The following is a 16,003-nucleotide window of genomic DNA, read 5'->3' on the forward strand; positions in this document are numbered from 1 at the left end:
GACGAAAGGAAAGGTGATATTCCGATGAAACTTACCCGATTTTAAAAATATCCGACTCAAACTCATCACTTGGTGCTCTGACTAGTTGTTTTGTAGAACGAAGCCAATATCTCAAAAATGAGCCTGAATTTGCTGCCTGTGAATAAATGGTTGATATGGAATCAATCATTTCTCCGATTCATGGTGCTCTCCGTCAGTGCTGGACACTGATGCCGCGATTTCCGTTTTCTGAATTTTTAAACTTTGTTCTGTCGTTTTTTTTATGCCACTGAGGTAAAGAGGCATGCCTTGGAATTGTGCACCAAAAGTTCTCTGCACCAGTTAAAACGTGCAGCACTCATCTTACCAAAAGACATGTATCTTTGACATTAATCATTATATATTTTTTTTATTTGTTTAAAATCAGTTAACATATTTACTATGTAAATAAAGCAGTATGTTTTGTGTACAATATTTTGGTACAAATAAATTTCTCTCTTTCGACATTGTGAATCTGTTCTATTTTTACATTTATTTATCAGACACTTTTCTCCAAAGCGACTTCCAATTAACTCTATGTAGTGTCATCAGCCCACACACCTTATTCACCGCAGTGACTTGCACTGCGTCACTCATCCATACATCAGTGCAACACACTCTCTCTGACTCACACCAATCTACCTGATCAGTATGTCTTTGGATTGTGGGAGGAAACCAGAGCACCCAGAGGAACCCCACAGAGACAAGGGAAGAATATGCAAACTCCACACAGACTGAGCGGGGATCGAACCCACATCCTCTCGCACCACCCAGGTGCTGTGACACAGCAGCACTGCTCACGATGTTTAATGAACGAACTCTGCAAAAATTAAATTCTACGTCACCCCACAGGGCAGCCACTCAGTCAGGAGGAAGTCTGGAATGAGATGACGAGGTGACAGGTAGATCCATTTGTCTACATTTACATGTATTCATTTGTCAGATGCTTTTCTCCAAAGCGACGAACATCTCATACAAAATACAATGTGTTCATTACATCAGCAGAAAGAGACACTTAGATGTAGACGCGTGATTCTTAAGTGCTGTTAGTTTCTTTCTTTCCACCATATGAACCAACGTTCATCACACAAATAGCTGCATAAAACTATCAGAATATCAATGATTCCAAATCACCTTACTAGTAATTTTTTTTGACAGAAATATAAACATTTACGTTACATTACAGGAGTAGCTGTGTAAAGGTTTATCCGGCATCATCTTAAAGTGCATGAATATTTACACGTTACGTGAACTTAGGAGATTATGAGCCAAGTGAGTCTGGAAGAGGTGAATTTTCACACCCTTTTTAAATGTGGAGAGGGATTCAGCAGTTCTGAGTGAGAGGGGGAGGTCGCTGCACCACAATGGAGCCAGAACCGAGAACCTCCGTGCTTTACCTTTCGTGCATGGGACCGCCAAGCGGGCAGATGTGGAAGAGCGTAGCAGTCTGTCTGGGGTGTAGCAGATGATCAAGTCTTGCAGATATCTGGGAGCAGTTCTATCGATGCTTTTGTAGCCCATAACCAGCGTGTTAAATTTGATCCAGGCAGCATTTGATTGCCTATATTCATTCACCTGGCAGACGCTTTTGTCTAAAGCGCATTCGAATCAGGTTGTTCACGGAGGAGTGGTGTGTCCTGCCAGAAGGGGACGAGCGGTCAGTGTCCACGATGGTAGTTTCCAGGCTGAAGGCGATCGTAAGGTGGCCTCAGTAATATTCACCCTCTCCAATCCTCCAAGGTCCCAGCGGTGAGAAGTCCCACGACATACTTCCACAGCATGTTCCTCCCATTTATGGGCTCCTCTGCGCTACCAAGTCCTGCGCACCTCACCAAGTTACCAGCCAATGGGCTCATATGGGTTCCTGTAGGTGGTGGAGAATTTGCTGCGGTTTCGCTCTCTTCGAAAGGCACCTCGTACGGTTCTTGTTACCCAGAAAAGGCTTCTGAAATATTTCAGTCACGGAATGAAAAATGTCCAGTAAACAACAGTGAGAAATGTGTGTCTCCTTATAAACGAGTGTGCGCTTCACAATCTTTCAGGGAGAAAAAAAAAAAAGACCGACTTCCCTACTGGTGTGAAAGGAGTGTATAAACATATTTCATTCATTCATTTAGTTGATGCAACTCACAATGTTAAGCTGCCTACAGCTATTTATTGTCTATTGTTAGGAGGACGCTTTATAGAGCCTAATGGCTGCCGGTAGAAATGACCTCAGGTAGCACTTCCGGTGTACATTTATTTATCAGACACTTTTCTCCAAAGTGACTTCCAATGAACTCTATGTAGTGTCATCAGCCCACACACCTTATTCACCGCGGTGACTTACACTGCTAGATACACTACTTACAATGGGTCACTCATCCATACATCAGTGAAACACACACTCTCTCTCTCTCTCTCTCTCTCTCTCTCTGTCACTCACACACTATGGATGACCCTGAACAGCATGTCTTTGGAGTGTGGGAAGAAACCAGAGCACCTGGAGGAAACCCAAGCAGACACAGGGAGAACATGCAAACTCCTCACAGCCTGAGCGGGGGATCAAACTCAAGTCCTCTCACACCACCCAGGCGCTGTGAGACATGCTGTCATTCACCGTGGTCTAGTGCTGAAGATGCTCCTCTCTCCAGCAAAAATGTACAGCACAGAGGTGGTGTGTAGATCAACATCACTGGTCCATGGCTTCACTGGTACACTTGCTGCCTTGGCCTTCCACAACCTGGTGGCTCACCCTCAACTACACTTGGTTCTCTACCTTCTCAGACATCGTCCCTTCACTTGCTTTTAACTTCGTAATTTTGACACTTTTGAAACTGCCACATGTATCTTTGTGTCTTCTGCACATCAACTTATGTGAGATGCTCTATGGAAACACTTAAGGGCACTAAGTAAAAAACTGAATAGGGCTGAATTAGAGATATGATGCAACTAGAAAGTAGTTGCAACAAAACTGAAGATATATATTAATATAATGTATAACACGGTTGCGCTCGAGTTCAAAACGTTTCTCCTTTTCTGACAATGACCACCAAAAGCAGTAAAATTACAGTACACAAGAACCCGAAGGTATCCAGTTTCAGAACAAAACCATTTCGTTCACAGCTACATTAACAGACAATGCATACAGAGCACTATGAGATATGGGACTGCAAGCCTGTGATTGAAAAAAAATCGTAAACTTCCCTCCAATTAGAAGAGGAAATCACTGTTCTACAGAACTGATCTTTCAAAGGATTGGGGCAAGAATTTATACACACTGCAAAGCTCATCTGGGAAACCAGGTTTCTGGTATATCAAGCGCAGAATATCCACTGATGATTTCCCATTCAGTTTGAAGTGGTTTCTTCACTCAGCATCACTCAGCATTAACCAGGCATCTGCTTTACAGGCGTTTGTTTCCACTGGTCCAGACCGTGACGGCAACATGACACGAAGTACACATCTGGGAGCGCTGAAAGGAGAACCGTCCTTGGCCATCTGTTCACATCTTGAAGTTAGCAAGAGTGACAACAACCCTTTAGTCTTAACAACACAGCTTACGTAGATCCAAACACTCATCATGGGATGGAAGCAAATCTGTGCCCCATTCAAAAAACAAATGTGGAGAGTTGAGCAAACACAGAACCACACATTATGCCCAAACATATTACTAATCAACCACGGCAACAGGGGACGGATCCACCTTTTGTGTGAATGACAGATCCAGTGAGCTGGGATCAGAAAAAGTTATTGTTATTAAAAGGAATGCAAAATATTTCCAATACAATAAATACGATTTACAAACATCATCTGAAATTTTGAGTTGACTCTTGATAACAAAAAAAAATTGGTATAACAAAATTTATCAAGCGAATACAAAATATCAACTTGCATGTTGCGTGAGTGAAGTGGAACTGCAGTAATGTGCTTTAGATGATGCTACTGTACCAGAGGTACAATTAAGCTGTTTCCTTTTGGTTTCCTGTTCGCTTTGTTTCCATGTGTTCCTACAGTTTCAATGCAAGAATGACTGCCAAGCCTCCTCCCTCATCCACCCACCACAACTCAGTCAACTGTTTTCCTCTTCATGCACCTGGGTACAGTAACAGTTCATTGAAGTAAATTGCCTTGTTTTAAACATAAATTTCATTAGTGAATGTTCATTATTGTCTACTGAACATAAGAAAAGCAGTTTCCAAAACATACTGCTTAGAAATATACCCATTAATGACCTCATTCTGTGAATTTCAAGTGTTAGCCATGAAGTGTTTTATATTGTGCTAAAATCATGAGTTGAGTTACATAGATGTTTTACAGTGTTTTAGTGTTACGTGAAAATTTTTTTTAAAGTTTTCAGAGGGGCAGGGAACATATTATTTTTCCCCATTTAAAATAATGGGAAACAGGCTTTTGGTACTCGACTCGTATTCAGGAACGAATTTATGTTTTATCTCAAAGGATTGCTGTATTTTACAGGCAAAGTCACTGCCTTTGACTGATCTGTGACTTTTAAATACAGTGTTAAAACTCACATCTTTTCACATTTATTTAGCTGACACTTCTCCAAAGCAACTTACAATATGTTTAGCTACCTCCAATTATTTACCTGTTTATACAGCTGAGTATTTTTACTGGAGCAATTTAGGGTAAGTACTTTACTCAAGGGTATTACAGTTAGAGGTAGAATTCTGGGTCCAAAAGCAGCAGCTATAGAACCACTCCAGCAACTCTAACCACTACACTACCAGCTGCCCCATGTTGTTTGGGAACTAAAGCAATCACAGTACATAAGAGGTGCTGAATGCTAGAATCTGACAGCCAGAGTCCCGGAGATCGAGCAGAATTCATGTTTACTGGTGCGTGGCTGAAATGTCACAACAGGGGAAATAATATCCTGTTCAGAACAACAACTACGAGAAAAACACACAAAGAATTACCCAGAAATAATGTAATGCAGGTCAATGTTTTATGCTGTTAGCCATTCATTTATACTTTTTTACATGATTAGAAATAAAACAGGTCTTGAATAACACCAAGCCACTTTTTCACATATTTGCCTTCCATCACTGACTGCAGCTCATGTGTTGTTAAAAGCAGTGATGTCCATCATATGGCGTCCCTCCAAATGCCGTCAGTATGAAGAAAATCATCTTGTATGAAAACAGAGGGAGAGAGTCTGGCTGCTATCCTGCTGTTGACATCAACACCAGCGGAGACAATGCCACCAAGGTTCCGCTTTTAATACTTTTCCATGTTTGCCCATTGTTCCATGTTCTCCAGTAAGGAACTGATGTAATGAAAACTCTGTGTGGTTAGGAGGGGGGTCTGCTTCTGCCAGATTCAGCTTGTCATAAATCTTAGAGAAGGGCCAACAACCCACAATGCAGGAATTTACCCCAGTCAGCACTTCTGGCCAAATAAGACCACATGACTCTGCCAGATGTCTCCCAGAATCAGCCACAAATAAGAGGAACCCAGACACTGGAAGCACAAGGAGAAACATGCGTGTGCGATCAGCAGTCTCTCGTTACAGAGATAGGAACACCTCCGGAAGAACACCATGCTAAGCGGGGTAAAGCGCACTGAGTGGAAGAGTTGAGGAAGCTCTACATGAATCATGTGGTGCACATCCTTACAGACAGAAGGTATCAGTGGCAATGCATGGTCCACTGCATATAGCTCCAGATTTACACTGATTTACAACATAGGGAAAATGCACTTAAGAGAAGGCAGTTGAACTTCAGTTGTACTTTAATTTTAAAAAGTGCCATAGTAAACAAAATGTTCAGAGAAGCAATACAAAAACACTAACCTACAGCAGAAAAATTGTGCTCTCATGTCCCACCGGTCAGTTCAGTTGGAGTATGGGTGGGGGGGATGGGTTACTTCAAGACCCCATGGGGGACAGGAAAGGGAAAGTGACAAGCAAGGCATGGTGGAAGGTGATGGGACATTGAGCAAAGGGGCCAGGATGAGGGACCACAGTCAGGTTAGTCTATGGCCACTATCTTGCCCCAAACATACAGCGGTGCTGCCAGGCCTTGAGAGTGGGACAAGACCAGAACCAAGTCATCTGCCTAATGGAAAGACCCATCGAAAGCACTGACATTCCTGCCATCTTGTTACCCTAGAACATGATCATCTGGGCTGCCATCAAGAAAAGTCCTTGTCCTGGTAGTTATTTGTATTTTACCAGGCCGGAGCTGTATTTGCAAGACGTCTCATGCGCCTGAAATGGGGGGGGAAAAAAAAAAAAAAAAAATCATGTATAAATCAGGTTTTTATTGCCTCAACACAGCATTTTTGAGAATGCCAATGTCAGGGGACAAATGATCTGTTTGAAGAGATGCACATCTCGGGAAGGCTGCACAGCAAAGGTCCTGTTCAAACTGTGAGCTCTGAGCCTCTGTTTAGAAGCATCTTCAAAACAACATGTACTACAAAGGCACCACATAAACATGTGAGACTACAGTGGAATTTTGCAGGAAGTGGCGATACCTTCTTTATGAGGAAAGAACCTTCCACTGGGCAAAAACACTGACCAAAGATAGAGCCATAACAGTTCATAGAGCTTGGTTGTCTTAATGTTTCTTTATACTATATATGTGTGTGTGTGTGTGTATATATTATGTATATATCAAGATGATTACCAACAGTTCACGTTTGGATGAACCATCAAAAAAAAAAATTAAAGGCCATTACATCTATTCATTTGGCAACTTACTGTGTTAAGGTACCTAGTTATTTACCCATTTACAGTAATGCACTGCTTAACAATGTTTCGCTAAATGACTGACCACATATACGACGGTTTGTATAAGTACACTCTATGATGTTCACACAACGATGAAATCGCCTAACGACGCATTTCTCAGTATCCCCATCGTTAAGTGATGCATGTCTGTATATAGCTGGGTAATTTTTACTGGAGAAATTCAAGGTAAGCACCTTACTCAAGGATACTACAGCTGGAGGCGGGATTAGGACCTGCAACCTTCAGGTCCAAAGGCAGTAGCTCTAACCACTACAACACCAGTTGCCATTACCAGGGTCTGGGACACATAGTCACAACAGACAAAGTTACCAGGTTTATGTGTTGAGAACAGTTTAGGACACCCCTCCTCTCCCAACTACACCCTCAGTGCAGCCCCCTACTCACCTCGTGTTCCTATCCTGGTCTCTGATTTTCTTCTCCATCTCGGCATCCGTCAGCGTCTCCAGGAGGGGGCACCACTGGTCGGCGTCACCGGTGTTGCGGATGGCAATCTCCACTGTGGGTAACGGGTTCTCACTGCGACACAAAAGACGGTGTGGCCGCGGCCCATAAGATGGGAGCGCACGCAGGGCTCCCCGGGTCCGAGGACAACATTTCGTAGCTCGTGGAAGGAGACAAGGTCAAGATGATGGGGTGTCCAATGAGAAACGTGATCAGCCAGTTTGTCTGATTTCAAAGTTTATCCCAATTCTAGGGCTTAAGCTGACACTCATTCGGCACCTTCTCCAAAGCGCTTTACAGCAAACGCCATCATACTCAGCTGACACCTTTACCCATGGTGACTTACAGTGCCAGATGCACTACAGTAAATAGCCTACACTGATCGAACCCCTGTCCGATGATACAGGTGCGGCCCTGTGAGACACAAGCACTGTACCTTTAGTGTAAAATGTGCCGAGAGTGTAACGCTAAGGAATTTTGTGCAGCAGCATAAGAGCTGCTGTTCGCATCTTGTCAGTCTCTTCCCGTCTTGTTCCTGATCCTGGGCAAACTGGGCATCACCACCGTACCCATCACTTTACACAATGTCAGCATGACGGAGGAACGTTACCAACGATGGCTTCATCCGCCACATCTCTCACATAGCCTGCATCGATGTAAATAACAGTCCTCCTTTCATACGGATTCTTTATTGTTCTAATCTGTCAAAATCAACTGATGAGGGAGACATGACAAGAGGAGCTGCTCATCTGGCACAGGAAGTGCCCTGTGTTTACTGCTCCATTGCGGGCGGAGGACGTTTACTCTTGTGCCCGATATCTTTACACACAGAATTTACATTGTATCATGTTTTTATCCTTTTCTATTTTCTCATTTTTTGTCGTCATCTTTTATTCAAAGGCTTAATCACAGCGTTTGCCACTCTACGTGAAACCCGTCCGTGTATCCTTACCACAACATACTGACGTGCGCCTTACAACACGGTTTTTTATTATGTGGATCAGCCAGCAGACAGAGGAGTTTATAACACAATATCAGGGCCTGCAGGGTCAAAGAAGAAGTGTAAAGTACTCAGATTGCCAGGATATGAGGTTGAGTATGTTGAGCTGAAATCGGAGCCTTTCGGAAGAGACATGCAGGGGAAGCAGACTGAGAGAAGGTGTTCATAGTAAAAGCACGGGTAAATCATAAGGTAGAGCCATCAATCAGTCCAAGTGTTGTGGGAAGGACTGCAGGGCGAAGGATGAGAAAAGCAAAAAACAGCACAGACACTGGAGGAGCAGGGGCCACGAGGGATGCGACCTAAACAAAACCACTGCACTTCAGCTAAAACACCGAGGGGCAGCAACGCATTCCAGGTTGTGCGGTGCAAATGCGAAAAGCGCAGTTCTGAAAAACAAAAGGTTGCAAGGAAGTTAAGTCCATGCAAAACACATGGTCTTAAAATGTGAGCGGCACCCTAATTCTGCATGATAAACAGGATGCACTCTTTGGGGTGTTTTTCCTATTCTGCTTTGTGACTCATGGCCAGTGGAGTGTGTTTTGGTCTTAGCTGTGACCAGACCCTTAACCGCTCCCCACACCCAGATTGCTGAACATCACACTGAGATATGGACCGGTCTGGGGCCGGAACGCCCACGCCTGAGGGTCACAGCTTCGTCTGCAAACACGGGGAATAAAAAAGTGCATCTCCCAGCCAAGTTAATGGGTGTTATTCCAGCTTGCACAATATTAATTACATACCTCAGACACTAATTCACAAGTATGTTACACCGAAGACAAGAGCCCACGGAAAAGGGAGCACACTGTAAACCCAGGAGCTTCCAGGCCAGTCGTTCTCTGGAGCTTTGACAGTCTGAAGCTGCAGACAGTGTGAGCAGGAAGGAGTTAAATGTCCTGAACAAACAACCATCCAACACTGGAGTCCTTAAGTGCTCAGAAGAAGGGGGGGGATCTGAAAAATGACTCTGAAAGCCTTGGCAAAATGGAAAAGTCAAGTCTCAAGAGCACTTAGCTCAGGACGACCGCTTTCGACTCCTGTCTCATTTTGACTGGAGGCTCCAGAAACGAAGCGCTCTGACCGGTTCAAGTGGTCATGAATGTCGCTGTAGAGCTTAGACGCACTCAGACAGTCAGTCTCCAGAAGTCACAGTCACGCAGATGTTTAATGGAAAGCAGTTAAAAGGGGGGTGGTGGGGTGGCAGGGCAAAGATGTCTTGCTATGGGTACAACCCCTACTGAAGGGAGGTGAGATACCTGAAGGCGTAGGTCCTCTGGTGCCAGCTGAGCTGTCCCCGGATGCTGTAGGCGATGGTGGTGACGAATTCACCCCCCAAGCCCAGCTCTGAGCACAGTTTGAGGGCAAATGTCTCCGGGGAGTTCTCCTTCTCCGACATGTCCCACTCAAACTGGTCCACCAGCGAGATGTTGCCCACGTGGATGTTCAACTGCATGGGACAAAGCACAAGTGCACACTGTCCATGGGTAGGGAGACAGCCCATCTGCGGTGGGGACAACATCTTGACATCGTCCACCGTAAGATGCAGGATTTAGCCTCAATCTCTATGTCTATAATAATTCATAAAAGGTCTGGCTTCAGCTCTACACCTTCCTGTTTAAGAAGCCTGATACAGTGCTGTATAGAGAGAAACATGAGGATGACTTCTGTCTCCCCCTGGGGTTTCAAACACACGTCCTTTAGGGTTACGGTTTTCGGCTTTTTCAGTCTTGCCTCCACAATACCATACCTTAATGATGACCCTTTGGTCCGTCTGCTCATCCAGTATGCTTTCCATGGGATAGGACTCAATCTGCTGCCGGATGGCCGAGGCGATGGCAGGAACGAAGGTCAGCGGGTTCAGGTCCAGGTCATCGCAGAAGATTTCGGCAAACATCTCAGGGGTAATCAGTTTCTCTGGCAGTCAGATGCACAGCAGTATTTTTTGGGGCACGGTCACTGCCATCTGTCTGCAAAGGGGTGTGGTCTCGCTAGAGTGGAGGAGGAACGGCTTTCCTACCATTCATATTCCACGTGAAGGCATCTCTGAGCTTCTGTCCGTCAATCTCCATGTCGAGGCGGATCGGAACCAAGACTTCGGGCTGGTTGGCGCTCTCATGGATGACTGCAGGGTCGTGGTCATCAAAGCTAGCGGAGCACAGCGCAGAGCTATTTGTAAACCTTGACCGCAAACGCTAAATAAAAACCCGCAGACATGAGCATCGCATTCCTCAGAAAGCGGGAGTACAGAGCAAACTGATGAGGACGAAGATACTGGCTTTAACGCCACTCCAAAAAAATAATCCGAGTTTTTCCCAACTCAACCACAAAATCCATCATCTGGACAACACTACCTTATGAACAATGCAGAGACAGATTTATTACCATAATATTTTCTTCCAAAAGTGCTGCAAAATGTTTCCTCAATGGTGACGACAGCTAAGCTGGGAAAGCGACGGCTGATACTTCCTACAGCTGCCAGTATCAAAGAACAGGGTTTCCACTTTACACAAGTCCATGGTTTTTTCATGTGGCCACTACATGTGTGTGTGTGTGTGTGTGTGTGTGTGTTTTAAAATAAAAGTACATGGTTTACCCACATGCTTAATACTAAAATAACACCCACTGCATGTGTTGCTCATGTTATATATTAACTTTCGCTCATTTTCATGAAGGGTGCCAATAATTTTGGAGCTGACTATGTATATAGGCATATACGAACCTTATCAGACTGTCAACATAGGTCTGAAGATACATGCCGACATCATACGTACATGAATGTAGGTTTGCACACAAAAGGCATCTTTAAATGGAATAACTCAGGTAATGAATTTATTTCTGAGCCTGTATGACCCTCTACAGAACTGTTCTCGTGGGGGGGGGGGGGGGGGTGCGGTGCACACAAGGGTCGAAGGAAGAACTTCCTGTGATGGTCAGTACATTTCCCATTGCTACTACTACATCTTTGTGCTGACAATGGGAGGAGGGGGCAGCAGGGGATCCAGAATGGTGCAGTGGTGGGATGACTGCTGGTTTGCGAACCTCCTCTTTGCTCACGAAACCAGGAGGAGTAAACGACGAGCTCGCTTTGCCACGACGAGTACCGTTGGCAGTAAGACAGCATCATCCATCATCCAAGTTCCATCACTATGCAGACAAAGGTCAGTGGGAGGGTTACACCAAAAACGGTTGAGTCAGACGATTACCGGCTGGGTCAAGAGAGAAATAACTTGACAGCAGGGAGCGATACAAAAACACAGGAAAAAAAAAAAAAAAGCACTTGACAAAAACAGAAACCTCAGTTGCAGAGGTTGTTTTTCGCCCTGGAATAACCCAAGAGTAGGGCAGGGGGGCAAAACAACCGCAAAGGAGTCAGCAGCTGGTTTCCTACACGCAGAACAGCAGCATGTCGAGAGCTGCCGCTCGTGAGCACAAACGATGCAGCGTGCAATTCAGTCGAGAAATACACAAGGTTCCAAGACACACGGTAACAAGGAAACCCTTTCCCACACAATGCTTTGTTTTCAACCAGTTTAGTCTCATCTGGTCCTATCCAGTCCTAAGTCCACGAAGTGTCAAAACACTCAAACAAAAGGTGTTCCTAAAGTACACGGTGAGATGTGCAGATTCTAGGTATTAGTGAGCAAACTGGACAGAGCCTGAGGAAGGTGTGTCAGCAGTAAGAATGTGATATAAAAGAGACGACACAGTGCCCTCGGATTTCACCAGAGAGGGAAGGTCCTCTTCTTGTCACGACTCAGGCGACTGCGGTTGATGGTGGTGGAGCAGGGCACGGCATCCAGGTGGTGGGAGCTGTTGGGCAGGGTGGGCACCCACTGGCTGTTCCGCTTGGCCTTCTGCTCCCTGCAGGCAAGAGCGATGGACTCAGATACACAAAGAGCACTAGAGACAACACAGCTTTCCTGGGTTCAACAGTCCTTCATTTACATTTGTTCATTTTGCAGACACTTTTCTCCAAAGCGACTTACAATGTTACTTACAATTACTTACCCGTTTATAGAGCCGAGTAATTTTACTGAAGCAATTTTAGGGTAAGTAGCTTGCTTAACGGTAGCCAGAGGTGGGATTCGAACCCGCAACCTTTAGAGTCTAAAGCCAGAAGCTCAGGCTCTATTAAACCACTCTGATAATACAATAGTTGGCTGGAGGATTTCTGAAATATTACACTAAATAGAAAACGAGTCTGCTCATAATTGGCGGCATGGTGGCGCAGCGCCTGGGTGGTGCGAGAGGACGTATGTTCGACTCCGGCTCACTCTGCATGGACTTTACAGGTTCTCTCCGTGTCTGTGTGGGTTTCCTCCCACAGTCCAAAGACACCCTGTTCAGGTTCACCCATAGTGTGTGAGTGACAGAGAAAGTGCATTCTACTGATGTATAGATGAGTGACCCAGTGTAAGTAGTGTATCTAGCAGGGTAAGTCACTGCGGTGAATAAGGTGTGTGGGCTGATAAAACTACATAGAGTTCACTGGAAGTCACCTTGGAGAAAAGTGTCTGCTAAATAAATAATTCCACCAAAATCTTTGTGTCAGTTTTATTCATTGATTTATTTTGAATAACTTATTATTATTTTGCAGGTGTGGTCCACACTCATTTCTCTTTATATACATAGTGGATATTAGTGATGAATGTTCTTCAGTGAGAAAAATAAATCTAATTTGATCTGAATGACAGCCCATAGGCACACATGGTTTGGGACAACGGACTTGGATGGGGGGAGATGATCAGATACGAAAAACACTAATTTGTTCTTTAGTTTTACTGCAGTTGCAGTTCCAGTATTACTCTATGTTGTTGCCTTTACAAACTTACAAAAAAAAAAAAAAACACACACACACACACACACACACACACAGGTAAAACAGCAGATCACTCTTTAGCTTTGCTGCAAATGTAGCAATCAGAGGCTATAACTGAAAGAGCCCCAGTGAGAAGAATGACAATTGCTATGGGTTTCCTCCAAAGAGATGTCACCATAACCACTATTACAGGGACTACAATTTATAGACTTGTTTCATTTAACCATCTGCATATGTTTTCGTCTCACTAAGGCACATCTGCTACAAGAGTCCATAGGAGAGGTCGAACCCCCAAATCCTCAGTTAAGGTGTTCCTACCTCAGGTAGGCTGGTGGCTCTGTGCTGATGGAAACTGCTTTGTACTTTTCATCTTTCCCATCGAGAATCTCTTCCACTTCAGACGCCTTCAGCAGAGTCAAACTGGTGGCTAAAGTTGTGTAACCATGATCTAACACAGAGGAGACACTGAAGACACTGCTACCCACAAGCAGAACCCTAAGGATTATCATACTGGGTGATTACACTGGAATTGGGTGTTACTGTAACCTCTGATATCACAAGATCATAGAAAAATGGCTCAGAAAGGCAAACGAGGAACTCTAAATGCGAGCAATATTATACACTTACTGTGCGATGATGCTACTATCTTTTTCCTCTCCTCAACAGAAGCCGGCCTCCTCCAGAGCGACGGGTACCTTTTATACAAGGAGCCTCTGAACATTCGCAGGTAGTTACCCACCTGTCAGACGGTATAGAGAGGACAGTACCATGGACAAAATGAGCTGGCTGGCAGCAGCAGACACATTAGCATATTCAATTGTACCCTGAGATACACCCATTAGGGTCTCGAGAATCGCCCCCCGTCACCCTCCACCTCCGCGAGATACCCCGATTCTAAATTTCTTACGCTTATACTTCTTGTTACACTTGTACAGAGTAGAAGTGAAATTCAAGTGATGTGTAGTGTAAAAAAGGGATCCTACAGCAACAGATGGGCAAAAAAAACACCGCGATGTAATGTAAATGTGTAGCTGTTGGCTTTCTTATTTACAACGTTTCATAAGTGACTGACAGGGGATGGAAACCAACAAGGCGTATGCAAGAACCTCTTGAGAGAGACAGCGAGAGATTCATCTTACAAATTTCTAGAGTACTGAACCTTGGTCCTAATTAAGTTCATACATAGATGGCCCACACCACTAGGATAAAGGGTACTACAGCAAGAGTGGGACTGGAACCAAAAACCTTCAGACTGAAAGCTCACAGGCCTAAACTCAGCCCTACCTGCTGCTTTATTAAATGACAAGCAAGCATTTTCTTCCATCACAAACTGCAGACCTCAGTGAGTTCATATACCAAGATGCAGTCCACTCTCCTACATGCTAGGTCAACCTCATCAGCTCAGCATAAGCAGTGCTGTGGAGTTGGAAGCAATTATTGGGTTACTGAGTCAGAGTTGGCAAAAAAAAATGTATCAACTCTGACTAAACGTCCTATATATGCCAGCGTATAAATTGATCCGACGTATAAGTCGACCCCCAAAAATCCGAGGCGTAATATAGGTTTAGGCCTATATTTGCCGGATAAGTCGACCCCCTAAATGATGTGCAACTTTGGGCAGCGCTGCGGAGTCGGACGCAATTATTGGGTTACTGGAGTCGGAATCGAAGGTTTTGCGTACCCACTCCACAGCCTTGTGTGTAAATACACTTATTTACTGGGACTGCGACCCTCCCCCCTCCTCCTGGTGGCCCACGTCTCCCAAACAAGACGAGATACAGCATCATGGTTCTGATGAGAGGGGCCCAGTTTGTACAGAGGCCTGTCCACTGTATGGACGCAGTGCTGCCCCTGAAGCGCCATCATCATCATCATCATCATCATGTCCTGCATCGTCGCGTTCGAAACCTAGAGAGACACACTGACTGACCGAAACACGTCAGAGATAACAACTCCCCAGCTTTTCCCACATCATTTTTGTGAAAAAAAAAGCTGCATGGCTCCGCCTGTTATCAAACGTTCCACTTGATAAACGATTAAAATTAGCAAAAAAATGAAACAATTCGGCATTTTATACGTGCTCTGTGTGTGTGTGTGTGACGTGAACATGATGATGATTCAAGCAAAAAAAAGTAACCCCTCCGCGCTACCCTCAAACGCCACCCGTTAACCATACGCTATTTTTACGAAATGCGAACGTTGTGTGTGTGCAAACACATACCTCCGACCCGATCATGTAAAAGTCCCCATCCTCCTCCAGCTGGAATTTCAGCGGCTTCGGCCCGAACGTTTTACTCAGCGCCATCTTGGCCGCGGAGGAACGGGTGTCTGCGCGTGCGCAGTCCGGTCCCGCCCTTCAGCGCGCCATCAGACGGCTCGCGCGCCTCGCCTCAGCCGTCTATCGTTGTGCGGAGCGTTGGCGTATTTCAGAAAAGCAGTGACATCGAGCGCACACACAGACACACACACACACACACACACACACACCTTGGCGATAGCCGAGGAAATATTTACTGTGAGCCCCGAAAGCGCGCTGTACTAAAAAGTTGATGGCGAAATTTGTCATGAGTTACTTTGAAAAGAACTCTGACCCGCTTCGTTTGGTCGCGAACGAAGGCCGGATCCCCCTAGTAACCGCTTATTAATACAGTAAGCAGATGAATATGATGTATTTGTAAAAGGAAGCGGGTCGAGCCACTGTGTGTTTGGCTGCATCACACTACTGAAGAACTGCTATACACACACGCGCGCGCGCCAGACATGGCGGCGGTTCGGGCGCCACTCAGAAAGAGTGTTCATCCCTGTCTGCTGTGAGCCCGTGTGTTTCACAGGAAACTCGCCAAAAAAAAGGTTTTATATTACTATAGTCTAGGATCAGACATCATCTGGGTTACAGTAATTACTTACAAAACCCATACAGTGTGAGTAAACTGATAACGCCAAGACACCTCAGGTACCACAGAGCGTC

General features: G+C 45.0%; 1 protein-coding gene across 2 annotated transcripts; it reads right to left on the reverse strand.

Moving 5' to 3' along the window:
* Positions 1–4,846: 4,846 nt before the first annotated feature.
* Positions 4,847–15,420, reverse strand: LOC108936121 (SWI/SNF-related matrix-associated actin-dependent regulator of chromatin subfamily B member 1-A-like). Of its 2 annotated transcripts, none has more exons than XM_018755222.1 (9): positions 15,257–15,420; positions 13,663–13,774; positions 13,354–13,462; positions 11,940–12,077; positions 10,234–10,361; positions 9,964–10,130; positions 9,473–9,663; positions 7,160–7,291; positions 4,847–6,229 (listed from the first exon to the last, which is right to left on the reverse strand). In XM_018755222.1, the coding sequence occupies exons 1-9, from the start codon at positions 15,338–15,340 to the stop codon at positions 6,190–6,192; spliced, it is 1,101 nt and encodes a 366-aa protein (XP_018610738.1). In that variant the 5' UTR covers positions 15,341–15,420; the 3' UTR covers positions 4,847–6,189. The 2 variants fall into 2 exon arrangements, with proteins under 2 accessions (XP_018610738.1, XP_018610731.1); XM_018755215.1 differs by having other exon boundaries at positions 13,354–13,483.
* Between the last annotated feature and the right edge of the window lie 583 nt (positions 15,421–16,003).

This window comes from Scleropages formosus, chromosome 6, assembly GCF_900964775.1.
Source record: "Scleropages formosus chromosome 6, fSclFor1.1, whole genome shotgun sequence".
Classification (NCBI taxonomy): domain Eukaryota; kingdom Metazoa; phylum Chordata; class Actinopteri; order Osteoglossiformes; family Osteoglossidae; genus Scleropages; species Scleropages formosus.